This window comes from Rattus norvegicus, chromosome 6 (genome assembly GCF_021556685.1).
Source record: "Rattus norvegicus strain SHRSP/BbbUtx chromosome 6, alternate assembly SHRSP_T2T, whole genome shotgun sequence".
In the NCBI taxonomy this organism is placed as follows: Eukaryota; Metazoa; Chordata; class Mammalia; order Rodentia; family Muridae; genus Rattus; species Rattus norvegicus.
In genome coordinates, this window is record NC_141539.1 from 21623741 (window position 1) to 21636793 (window position 13053).

The following is a 13053-nucleotide window of genomic DNA, read 5'->3' on the forward strand; positions in this document are numbered from 1 at the left end:
GGCCCCATCCCTGTGGCCCCATCCCTGTGGCCCCATCCCTGTGGTCCCATCCCTGTGGCCCCATCCCTGTGGTCCCATCCCTGTGGTCCCATCCCTGTGGTCCCATCCCTGTGGCCCCATCCCTGTGGCCCCATCCCTGTGGTCCCATCCCTGTGGTCCCATCCCTGTGGCCCCATCCCTGTGGCCCCATCCCTGTGGTCCCATCCCTGTGGCCCCATCCCTGTGGCCCCATCCCTGTGGCCCCATCCCTGTGGTCCCATCCCTGTGGCCCCATCCCTGTGGTCCCATCCCTGTGGTCCCATCCCTGTGGCCCCATCCCTGTGGTCCCATCCCTGTGGCCCCATCCCTGTGGCCCCATCCCTGTGGTCCCATCCCTGTGGTCCCATCCCTGTGGCCCCATCCCTGTGGCCCCATCCCTGTGGTCCCATCCCTGTGGTCCCATCCCTGTGGCCCCATCCCTGTGGTCCCATCCCTGTGGTCCCATCCCTGTGGCCCCATCCCTGTGGTCCCATCCCTGTGGTCCCATCCCTGTGGTCCCATCCCTGTGGTCCCATCCCTGTGGCAGCCTAAGGATTTCAAGGGGCTGGAGAGGTCAGAGGGATCAATTTATAGAGAAGGGATGCCAAGCAGTTTTACCATGAACTGGGGCTGTGAGGAGCCTTTCTACATCATTTTCAATAAAACACAAATGTTATTCCATTTCCTGAGAGAGGCAAGATCAATGGCATTGAAAAATGTCCCATCAAGAGAAGACATGAACAAAACATACATGGCCAAACATTGAAGTATAACAGAACTCTGCCAGCAGTTGATAATAATAAAGGTTTTCCCCCTGGATTTTTATGATAACTATTGTATTTTTAGCTTTTTAATTTTTATAATTTGTTAGAACATCTCCTGCGTTGTAAAACTTGTATTTGTGTTTGTTGTATTTTTTCTACTGAAAGTTCCACAAATTATATATACTTTAGGTCCTCATAAAATCTGGATCAATGTTTGGCCTTTTAATATTACCTCAATAAATGTTTGGTTAATTGTAATGGCAAGAAATCCCGAGCTCCCAGAACTAAAGGAAACAAATACATTTCAAACAAAGAATGAAAACAATTCATGCTTGGCTATAAAATTGCTATCTTTACAACTGAGACCTTTAAAAAAGTGTGCCAGTCAGCACTGTGGGCCAGATGCATTCTGCATCCAGCCCTGTAGGCCCAGTCTCCCTGGCTGGAAGGGACTGTCCAAGTAGGGCTCTGTGGGAGTCACAGCTGTGTGGCATTCATAAGGTCCAATGCAGTGATCCCAGCAGATTATTCTCCTAGTATTGTATTACATCTCTCAACTTTAAGCTGGTTTAAATGAAGCAACATGAAAAGCTCAAGGATGGGGAAAATAAGGCTTAACTCCTCATAAACAATTAATTTTATTGCCAAGAACAAGAGTGCTGTTTAAAAACCAAAGCCCAACTTCATAGGTGATTTAGTTGCTTTATTTTATAAAGTAGACATATTTGAAACATTGTGAGCTATGTGACAAAGGCATGTGGCACTTTTGAGTTTGCCATGAATATCATAAAGTAATTGTGGAGAGTAGAAAGTCAATGAGTGTTTATATGCAGTGGAGCATCTTCATGAAGTCTGCCGTGTGGCTTTCTGTACGGAGGGAACACAGGCGGAAATGTTTTTAAGGTAATGTACAGAAGAGAAGGAAGAAACAATTCCTGAGAGATGGCCACAGGACAAATCCCACAGCTGCTCCAGTTCACTGTCTTGAGGGTTCCGAGGCCATGGGCTGGGAACCCAATTCTGCTGACTTGAGAAAGCAGTGGAGACCAAAAGAATTAAAAAACCTGATGACACTGTCATCCAACTTAACACAATTGATGTCTAAAAAATACCCTATCTGCCAGCAATGGAGTTAATATTTATAGCCCTGGCTACTCAGGAAGCTGAGGTAGGAGGATGACAGAGTTTGAGACATTTTTCTCTCTCTCAAAAAGAACACAGACACACACAGACACACACACAGACACAGACACACACAGACACACACACAGACACACACACAGACACACACAGACACACACAGACAGACACACACACAGACACACACACACACACACAGACACACACACACACACAGACACACACACACACAGTGTATACTGACCACCAACCAAAATAGAAACTATTTGCACCATAGTCTCAACAAGTTAAAGAATTCAAGACATACAGAATGTTTTCTGATCACAATGGAATCAAAGCAAAAACCAAGAGCAGGAAGATCTCTGTAAAACTCTTCAAGAGGAGGAAACCAGATTTCTAAATGACTCACTCGTTAAAGGAGACATTAAAACGGAAATTAAAAATTATTTTCTTCGAATGAAAATGGAAAACTGTAGTCTATGAGACACTCAGAGAGGAAGGAAAAGCCCCAACTGTTAGGGTTTTTAAAGGCATTCGGAAGGACCCCTGCATGGGAGGACTTGGGTGTTCTCAGAGATGAGTTATTAAACGTGACTCTCAGTACCAGGCATGGGGCATCTCCAGGAAGTGACCGCTCAGGCCCAAAGGCCAGGTCCACCGCTCACTCATCAAGGCTAGATGATGAGCTCAGGGCTGAGGACTCTATACATTTTGGTTGTAGGACATAGAAATCAGTCTTGAACTGAACAGGGGTGGTGGTGAGGAGGACAAATAGCATGTGGTTGGGAACAGGGACAGGATTTGACAGGAGGGGGCTTCCTCTGTACTGGCTGGCTTCCATTATGCCAGAAGGCGTCGCTGTAAATTGAGTGCTGTAGAATTTTATGCAAACATGCATAGCGGAACTCTTTCTATCTGACTTCTTCAAGCATGACTATTTTGAGATTCACCCATTTGTGAATTCACCCATTTGTGTAGAACTGCTACACGCTACTCTGAGCTGTATCTTATCCCAGGACTCAGTCTACAGCGACGGCAAGTGGGTCAGTGGTTGCAGACGACTGCAGCAGAGAGCAAGAGGCAGAGGAAGAAGGGAAAGACAGACTCTCAAGGGCATGGCCTAGAGTTCGAGGTTTCAGAAATGTTCTTGATTGAGCTGGAGATTTCACGGGCGTACGCATATGTCAACATTGGTCAAATGATGTGTGTCAAAATATATTTGATTATTTGTAGGTCATTTATATCTCAATAAAGCTATTTTAAAAAGGCCCCTCATCCTTTGTGACTTGGCTGCAGGAGCCTAATGCAAGTTATGTGCCGAGAGAGCCGAGATCACCGAACCTCGGGATAATAACTAAAGTCTACCTTGTCTTTGGGAAGGAAGCCAGTCTTGTTCATCACAATTAGGCTACAAAGTCTACAACGAGGCTCTTCCTATACACAATTGGTCATGTTGCCCTTGCTAGGCCTCCCTACCCTCTTCTCTTATCTAGGGGCGGGAGCTAAGGTAAACATATGAGAAAAATTAACATAGGAGATTATGCAGTAGGTTGTCAGAAATCTACAACACTAGAAAAATCCACAGCTAATATAATAAATATCTTCCTTTACTCTTCTTATTCTCCCACCCTTTTCCTTCCCTTTCCTTCCTGTTTTAGTGCCTTCCTGCTACTTTCCATCCTTCTGCCCAGCCCCCCCTCTCCCCCATTTACGTGACAGAATGCAGCTCAGACCACAACCTGGATCCTGGAGCATTTCCTGCTACTGGTCTCCTGTTCAGGGCATCATAGTTTATATCTTGTGTTTTGGCGTCTACGACATAGACAGGACAAAATCAAGTGACCTTTCTGCATAGGGTTGGTTCTCAACCTGTGGGTCACGGCCCCTTTGGGGGGGGTCACATATCAGATATCCTGTATATCAAATATGTACATTATGATTCATAACAATAGCTAAACTACAATTATGATAACATGATAATTTTATGGTTACCCCAATGTGAGGAGTGGGGTCAGAACATTAGGAAGGTTGAGATTCACTGGCATATAAAACAGGTCGATACAGGAAAAACAACTTGGGAGTAATTATTAATCACCGTGCAGGTTACTGTTCTCAGAGCGTCCATTCTGTTAGGCATGTTGGACTCCAGTAATGACATGTAAACCACCCTAGGCTCAAAGTGGGGTTGAGAATACCTGAGATTCCAAGGTCAGGATCCCAGTCCTGGCTTGGCCAGCGCAATTCTCTGGCCCAGACTATGTTCCTCTTGTATCGGAGCTTAAGCTATTTATTTAAAATGGGAGGTTTGGTGTAGAAGATGTATTGATGGTCCCGTTCAGCTTTAACCAATGCATTTTCTAACTCAAAGTATAAACACATTGCCAAATAAAAGCTTATGCTGTAAGGTTGGGGCTCAAGTGACATGACTCCATTTTTATTACAGCGAAGGCCATTTGTCCTGAAGGAGAGAGCTAACAACACAGACTAAGGGACATCACAGCACCGAGAAGTCGGAACACTGTTCACGTCTCTCGGGGGTTATGAGAAACTGTAATACATAGTTTTGATTGGTATCTTCAAAGTATTGGAGTATCTTTGAGTCTTGGAGATACTCAGAGTTCTGGATTAGAACTCTCTTTGCCCAGTACTGTACGTGAAGTCTCCTGAGAAGTCAGACTCTCTTCATCTTTAGGTGGAAGGGGTCTCGTTAGTCTGGCCTCAACACCTGCACGCTGACCATGTTCTGGTTTTTCCAAGGTCCGGTATTCTGAGTGGTGAGTGAAGCAACCACAGGAAATTGGCACTCACGAAGAAGAACTTGTGCAGAATGCCCTGGAGAGAATGTAATATTCTAATTGTAACTCAGTAGGCTATACAGAAAAATAGCTGTTACAAGGCAAAAAAAAATGAAGGCGCTTGGGTTGGTCCTGTCACATGTGCCTTCTTGCTTACATGGTTTGGTGAGGACAGCAGCCGCACTAGATGTGAGTGAGTGTGTGTGTGTGTGTGTGTGTGTGTGTGTGTGTGTGTGTGTGTGTGTGAGAGAGAGAGAGAGAGAGAGAGAGAGAGAGGAAGAGGTAGAGAGAACTCATGCTTACGTGCATGACAAATAGATATAATAGTTTGTTTATAAAATAAAAGCTTTGAACAAATTAAATTTAGAGAGCTTAAATGAGCAAAGAACATTTTACAAATCAGTCAGCTCAAAACAGAGGCTCAGAGACATGGGCAGATGGTATTTGTACCCAGAAAACAGAAGTATAGAAATGGCAACTGTTACAGCTTTGCGCTTGCTCCCCTTGAACGTGGTTTGAACGCTGGTAATTTTAGGAGGTGTGACTACGGTGGGGTGGAGTGGAGGACTGTCCTCCATTAACACTCTGTGAGAGAAACTGCCACATGGTCCGGAAATCACCAATACTCTAAAGACTGAAGTGAGAGTATAACACTGCTACTAGACCAAGGACTTCTCACCCACAAACTGCCACGTGAACTATCTATCTGACACATGAACTATCTGACCAGTGGCTCCCAACCTGCCCATTGGAGATGCAGTGACGGCTGGGGCAGAAACTTTGTTAAAATTAGTGAACATTTAGTTTTAAGGCTAGAGTCTCGAGTCCTTTCTGTCTGTAAGGGCACTGTTTCTCTTTCCCATATTCCTTAGAGGAAGGCGGTGAACTTCAGCGTTCTGTGGAAGGAACTGTGGAGCTCTTTCCATAAAGCCTATGGTGTGCTAATGCCGGGCCGTTTACTGCTAGCCGGAGCAGCCTGCCTCAACTTGCATATTATTATTAGTAGTGTTTATTATTTTTCAGCTTTTTAGAGATTGCCAGTCACTGTCAATAGCACTGTAGACCCTGCCAGGCCAGGTGGTGCTCTGCTTGCCTTCTCCCTGATCTAGCCTGTAGACTAGCTGTAGAAAAAAATGAATGATCTGGTACCTCAACTGGCCCCTTGATGAGAGAGAAGAAACAGTTCCATTTAAGGAACTGGCATCTCTAAGTGAGGGCTTAAGAGTTTTGAGTGTGTGTGTAACTTAAATTTTTCCAATTTTTAAATGGTGGTTCTTAAATCCTGTAACCTCCCCTTTAGCCCACCACCTACCAGAGGTAGTGGGAAAGAGAGGATGCAGGGGAAGTGGACCTGCTTCGAAAGGTTCTTTGGAGCAACTCCTGAACTGCCTGGAAATCAGCAGTTCAGTTCACAGGTTAGCAGGCAGTGGAGGCTCGATACACTCAAAAACACTTCACAGATGCACCAGTAGTCCAGTTCTGTAGAGTGAGGTTAGCAACAGCAGTGACAGGACCTAGCAGAGACAGCTAGGCCTCAGCCTTGGCACGAGTCAGCAGGAGGGACACCAGGAGACGTTCTAAGCTGTGTCTCTCTCAGGGAAGCAAACATCAGTGAGGACACTAGACCCACAATCGTCGCACAGTTAGCTGTACCAGCAAGCCAAGTTGTGTCTCCATCACGCCATCGAGTCCTATTTATACCTCCAAAGGTCACGGGTCCTCCACATGCCTTGCCTCAGCATGGAGTCCATGGAGTTCTGACAAATGGAGCTCAACTATGCAGTGCAAGATGGACCAATGCATGCATGTTGTTAGCAAAGACTTGATCATCTGTCCTGTCATGTGCTTGCTTTAGCAGGGCATCCCCTCTTCTGCGTCTGCTTCAGTGAAACATGAGTCTGCCTTAGCCTTTCACCTGTGTGCACATCAGGAAAACCTGTGTCCACTTCATGTGTCTGTCCTAGCAAAAGACCATCCAACACAACCCACTCTCCAAAGAACCCTTAAGTTTCCACCTCTCGTGAGTGTGTGTGTGTGTGTGTGTCTGTGTCTCTGTGTGTGTCTGTGTGTGTCTGTCTGTGTGTGTCTGTCTGTGTGTGTCTGTCTGTGTGTGTCTGTATGTGTGTCTGTGTGTGTCTGTGTGTGTGTCTGTGTGTGTGTGTCTGTGTGTGTCTGTGTGTGTGTGTGTCTGTGTGTGTCTGTGTATGTCTGTGTGTGTGTGTGTTGGGGAGAGCAAACAGAAGATTCAAGTTTTCCTTTGATTTCTAGGATGGCCGAAGGATATACCAGAGAATCTTTATCAATCATTGATGAGTAAACTTGGTTTTTAAAAATTGTGTTAGTTTATCACTAAAAATTGGGAAATACAGCAAATAAAAGAATCACAGAAATAAAATTATTATTTTAGTTTATTTCTACTAATACTTTTCTGGCATATTTTCACACAGTTGACTTTACAGCTATATACCATTTTGTCTTGTTCACATTTTCCTATAACACACACACACACACACACTACACACACACACACTACAAACACACACACACACACACACACACACACACACACACACGGCAGAATCTTGCTTTTTAGCCCATGTAGGATTCATGATCTTCCTGCTTTTCCCCGTATCATAGCATATCATAGGGTATCATACCATAATCATACTATCGTACATGTGTGTATAATTTTTGAGACAGGCTCTTGCTTTTTAACCCAGGCTGGATTAGGACCCATGATCATACTCCTCCTGTTTCCAAGTGATAGCATTTATGAATGTGCCACCATGATGAGCATATAATTATTTTCAATATTAAAGTATTTCTATTGTAGTGAAACTCTAGTATGACTGACTGTTCTTGTTAGGCATAATGTTGAAGTGCACGCCACTCACATGTGCTCTCTCTTTAGGATTATTTGTATGATGACACATGGCAGGATTAGACTTAATATTATTTTTTAGGCTTTAGATATACTTTAACCAGAGGATTGTAACAAAAACACTCTTATACTATCAACATATAAACACATTTTATCTTACGTTATACTACTAATATTAGCCACTTCCTAAAAATAGAAAAAAACTTCCAAGTTTGATAGTAAAACAGTATTTTTATTGTAATTCTATTTACATTTCTCTGATTACTTGGTGTGCTTTCTTCTTTCGTTCTTCTTTTTCTAGCAACTGTGCCCATTGCTTACATTCTCGTCATGAATTAATTATTTTATGAAGTCTATTGAAACAATGGTAACATTCACTAGGGTGCGTTTTATTAAATAGGTTTAAGTCTTGGTTACACAAACACTCTTAAGGCTGTAGTTTATTGACATGAATAAAACGAAGTATCCAGAGATCATTATACGCTAACATTAGAGTAAGCACTGTCTTCAGAGAACATGATTTGTCTCATGGTGCAGTGGCTGTAGAAGGCAAGGCTAGACCTTCAAATCAAATGAGAATACATGATCTTTACATTAAGGAGAAAGCATTATAAAAGTACAATCTGTTAAAGTCTAGAAGACGTATTGAATTTGCTGAAGAATAAGCTCTTTATTTACCTCTTCAAAGAACCAATTATTTTCTTCACTTCCTTGTGTGCATCCTTGTCCTGTAAGAGAATCCAAATGTACAATGAGATGTCACACACTTGGACTGATAGTCTAAGTACTTTGAAATTAACCATTGTGCGATGTAGGAATTTTTCCTGAAAGGTTATTACAAATAGACTGTGCATTTCTTAGGAGCACACAGGATGCAGATGTGTGAGAATGTAGTTAATGTGAGGCACTGTTTCTCTATGAAATCTGGAGTGGGATTCTGGGGGGTGACAGTCTCCCACACAGCCTGACACATGGTTCGACCAGTGTCCTTGAAATAGTGCTGCCCCCCTTTCTAAGAGACATGAAGAAGCCATAGCCCAAGCTGCAGGATTTGATGTTACCTGAGATTACCCAGGAAGAGCCATACATACATAGACTGTGTGTATGTATGTACGTACGTATGTATATATGTATGTGTATATCTTGCATTATATTTTCCAAATGTTATATATTTCATTATTGACTTTATCAAGTAGTTTATACTGAGATTACTCTCCCATGAGTGATTTACGTCATCTGAAAATATAACAATTTAAAAGAAAGTTTAGTGTCTCTTTCACTGCAAACCAAAGTATAATTTCCCATCTGAGTCTTCTCAGTACATGCCAGGCTGCTGACCTTGGATGCTGCCCTTAGGGGAACAGTGGTAAGGCTGTTGAAGTAATTATTTCATTCAGCAATCATGGCATGGTGCCTTAGACATAGGAATTCCTTTTATTTTCTGTTTTAAGACTGTTTCTTAGGGTCTGTGATTAGCTCCTTGAAGTGAAGAGACGCTCACATAAATACTGGAAATACTGCCCTTTCAAAGTCTTGGAATGTAAACATGTTGATACACATTCACTTGGGCTTCAGGGAGCAAATGGCTGACAGTCTCAGTAGCAACTGGATGTGTGGTAAGTTTAGAATGTTCTGGTGAGAGGCAACAGGCACAGCTACGAAATAACGAGAGAAGTTACAGTGCCACAGAACTGGAGGATGCCATGAAGGTGCACAGGCAGGGCTGGAATGGAGGGAAGCCATCTTCATTGGAACTCCTGCTGCTGATAACTTAGCAGTGAATGAACTACTCAGAAAAATCACCAACTGGGTCTATTTCAGACTGAAAAAACTTTCAGAGACAGGTGGGTCTAGGAATAAATCACTTCATCCTATATTCTCGACGAAGAGGAAACTGAGTTCCTAACCACACACCCGATTTAGAAAACAATTTAATAATACAAAGGAAGACTAGAAAAAATAAAAAACATGGTGGTTATTTGTTCGTGTTCTTTCTTTCCTATAAAACTGTTTTCATAATGTCCAGATTTTGAAGCTGCAGTCACCCGTAGCACTGCTCACTGTCCCCGCTGACACTGTCCTTTTCTGTGAATGGGAGTTCTGCTTCTTCACACCAACGCTTCCTGAGTGCTAATGTGCTCAACAGTATCCTTGGCTCTAGGAATACAGTGGCAAATAAGATAGACATTTGTATGGAATAATCAGACAAATAACTGTACGGCCACAATCGTCCTACATGGTCTGAAGGGAAAATAAGAGAAGCTCTCTTGCCAAGGGACATTAGGTGGTCTGTTGGAAGACATGGGCATTTGGGGACCAGATGGAAGGGTCTCATGATCTGTAGACGAGGAAGAAGCTGCTGGTGCTCTACTCCGGCAGTGGAAGTGGAGGCAGTGCCAGCGCAGTGGCTCTAGACATGTTTTAGAAGAATTCAGAGATTTGGGTCACTAGGTGTATGTCTGTCTAGGTTTTGGGGTACTGAGGGCAAATTAGGCATTAAAGATAGTTCAAGGTTTCCCAGCTTGTGTGCTGTTCATAATGAGGAGGAGTATGAATAGAGCCAAAGGTCTGATGATGAATTGAATCTGCGATGAGACAGCTAAGCAGAGATGTCTGTTAAGTAGGAAGTTAGTCTAGAACTCAGGAAAGAGGTCTAGGGGGTCAACCTTGAGGAGCCCTGGTACACAGATAATATTGAAGCCAGAGAGAAGATGCAGGATTATGGGTGGGAAGAAGCCTGGAGAAGAGACAAGAGACCTCCAGACTAATGCTAACTCTGAGCATCTTCAGTATCTGACCTACCTGTGAAATCTCTGAAGTTTATGCTCAAACACTTGCATGTCAAACGGGCATCTCACCTTATTATCACCTTTATTTCTACTCTTACATTCCAATAGGAATGCAAGAGATTCTAATAAGAATCTAAGAGATGTTGGTTTTAAATTACTGTGTATAATCCAAATTGTGCTAGAAGGCAATAGGGTCACCATTATGAACAGAGAGCAAGAAGCCAGAGGGACAAAATCCGTTGTCAAGTGAGCCTTGTAGAGAAAGATTTCCAGGACCTGAGCGGCTCTGCATCTTCTGTTTTCTAAGCGGAATCTCTCTAAGGGCCTGTCTTGTCCAGAGCTCCCTCTGTAGACTGGGATGGCCTCAGACATCCGTGATCTTCCTGTGTCTGCCTCCAGGGTGCTGACATTATGCCCCGCTAACTGGACCTCTTCTGTCTATTTTACTAACTGATGGAATCCACTAGCAATGTGTTAGGACAACAGACCCAGTGAGAATCCCAAACACCCAGAAGATACAGTGTGACCAAGCTCTGCCCAGGTGGCCGTGGAAGGGCCCCTGCGGTTGGGCTGGCTTTAAGCCCAGAGTTCCTCGGCAGCTTACTTAGCTCCCCTTTCAGTCTTACTTCAGTGACTGCGTCCTGCACTCCTTCCTGTCCAGCTAACATCTTTGCTTTCTCATTCTGTGCTTATACTCGCGCCCTGAGGTGTCCTCTGCCCACACTACCACATTATACAGATATTTCAAACTGTCTCCGGTCTGTCCTGGTCTCTGCTAGAAGAAAATGATTTCTCCCTTTGAAGTCTTTAGTAAGTTCTCTGTACCTTTAGCACTCTGTTCTCTGAACCTTGAGGCACCAGTATCTAGATATGCACTATGTGTTCTCTTGCAGTAGAAGCTCCCCGGGTTACAAGTACAAACCAAGGCATGTAAGAAACAGGTTTTACTTTTTATTTCCCCACATCACAGCCCAGAATGGTGCTTTCCCCAGGGCATTTCCTTTCCTCTGAGAATGGAGGATGACAATGTTTGGAGCAGAAAAACATTTACTTATTTCTATTCATTCAGAATATAGATGATGACTCACAGACACTCAGACTGGAATGCTAACCCTGAAGAATGCCTGAAGCTATAGCATTTCCAGAATTGTGAATTACTAAATAAATGGCAAGACACAACACAGGAGTGTCTTTTTAACTAACGAAGTCTCAGAAGCCCAATAAAATGTAACACACATTATTATTATTAGTTTCCTTGTCATGGAGGGCCACGCTCGGTTGTGCCCTAGGGACTGAGTATGATAACGCCTTGTGCTTTTAATTGGCAGTCTGCCTAGCTTTTTTTTCCCCGACTGTTTGATCAACTTTCTCTTTTGTGAGCATGCATATGTGTTTGTTTTATGTGTATATGTATGTTATGTGTGAATATATGTGTGCATGCGTATCGATGCATGACTGTTATGGGTACATGTGTGTATATATATGTGCATATATATATACTTGTTATATGTTATATGTGTGTATGTGTATATGTTTGCTATATGTATGTGTGTATGTTTGTTATATGTGTGTATGAATATATGTTTGTTATATGTGCATATATATGTGTGTTATATGTGTGCACATATGTTTGTTATATGTGTGCATGTATATATATTTGTTATATGTGTGCATGTGTATATATTTGTTATATGTGCATATGTCTGTGTTATGTATGTGAACATATATGGTTGTTATATGTGTGTATGTGTATATATTTGTTATATGTGTGCATGTGTGTGTTATATGTGTGCATGTATATATGTTTGTTATCTGGTGCGTGCTGTGTATAAAACTGCAGGAAGAGACTAGGGAGACGTCTCAGTGGGTAAAGTGCTTAGTGTACAGCCAGGAGGACTTGAATTCAGACCCTCACACCACAGTAAACACAATGCTCAGTGCTTCATGCCTGGGACCCTAACACCAGGGTGTTTTAAGTGGTAGTTCATGATTTGTGTCTGCCTTAAAGGTTTGGGTGATTTCCTAGTGACAAGTTATTCTACAGAGATTTAGCAACTTTTAAAACTTTAGTGGACACACAAAATCTGATTGATAAAATTGTATTATAAAAGAACATTTCATCACAGGGTAAGAGAATAGCCATGATTTTCAGTATTTTCCAATTCCCTTAAAGTGGTTAAAGGGTAAAAGCTTCATTTATGAGTAAGTTCTAGAAATGTTGACTATAGTTAGCAATTCTCCATCAAACACATAAAATAGGAAAGAGAGCACTGTTTGATTGTTTCAACAATGAAACCAGTGGTGTGTGGCGAGCATATACCCATTCATTAGCTTGGTTGTAGTAATTGTCTTACAGTGCACGTGTATCTAGGAGCAGTCAAAGAGAGATAGCTCAGAGGTTAAGAGCATGGACTGCTCTTCCAGAGGTCCTGAGTTCAATTCCCAGCAACCACATGGTGGCTCACAACCATCTGTAATGAGATCTGATGCCCTCTTCTGGTGTGTCTGAAGACAGCAACAGTATACTCATAAATAATTAATAAATCTTTAAAAATATGTATGTATTTGTTAAATATACTCTGATAAAGTACAAATAATAAAATAAATAAATGTATTAATTGATAAAGAACACTGGTTGTCCATCACTGAACCTCAGTACCGGTGAG

General features: G+C 42.7%; 1 protein-coding gene across 30 annotated transcripts in view; it reads right to left on the minus strand.

Moving 5' to 3' along the window:
- Positions 1–1403: 1403 nt before the first annotated feature.
- Positions 1404–13053, minus strand: part of Rmdn2 (regulator of microtubule dynamics 2) — a 70595-nt gene continuing 58945 nt past the window's right edge. For 11 of the 30 annotated variants that reach the window (XM_087552996.1, XM_087553002.1, XM_087552997.1 and 8 more), the window contains 2 exons: positions 8277–8326; positions 7810–8159 (listed from right to left, as the gene is read on the minus strand). In XM_087552996.1, the coding sequence (XP_087409122.1) occupies positions 8075–8159; positions 8277–8326 (135 nt within the window). In that variant the 3' untranslated portion in view covers positions 7810–8074. Of the gene's footprint in view, positions 1650–4326; positions 4755–7809; positions 8327–13053 lie in introns of those variants that run through there. The other 19 variants (XM_087553005.1, XM_087553015.1, XM_087553013.1 and 16 more) reach the window with 6 other exon arrangements.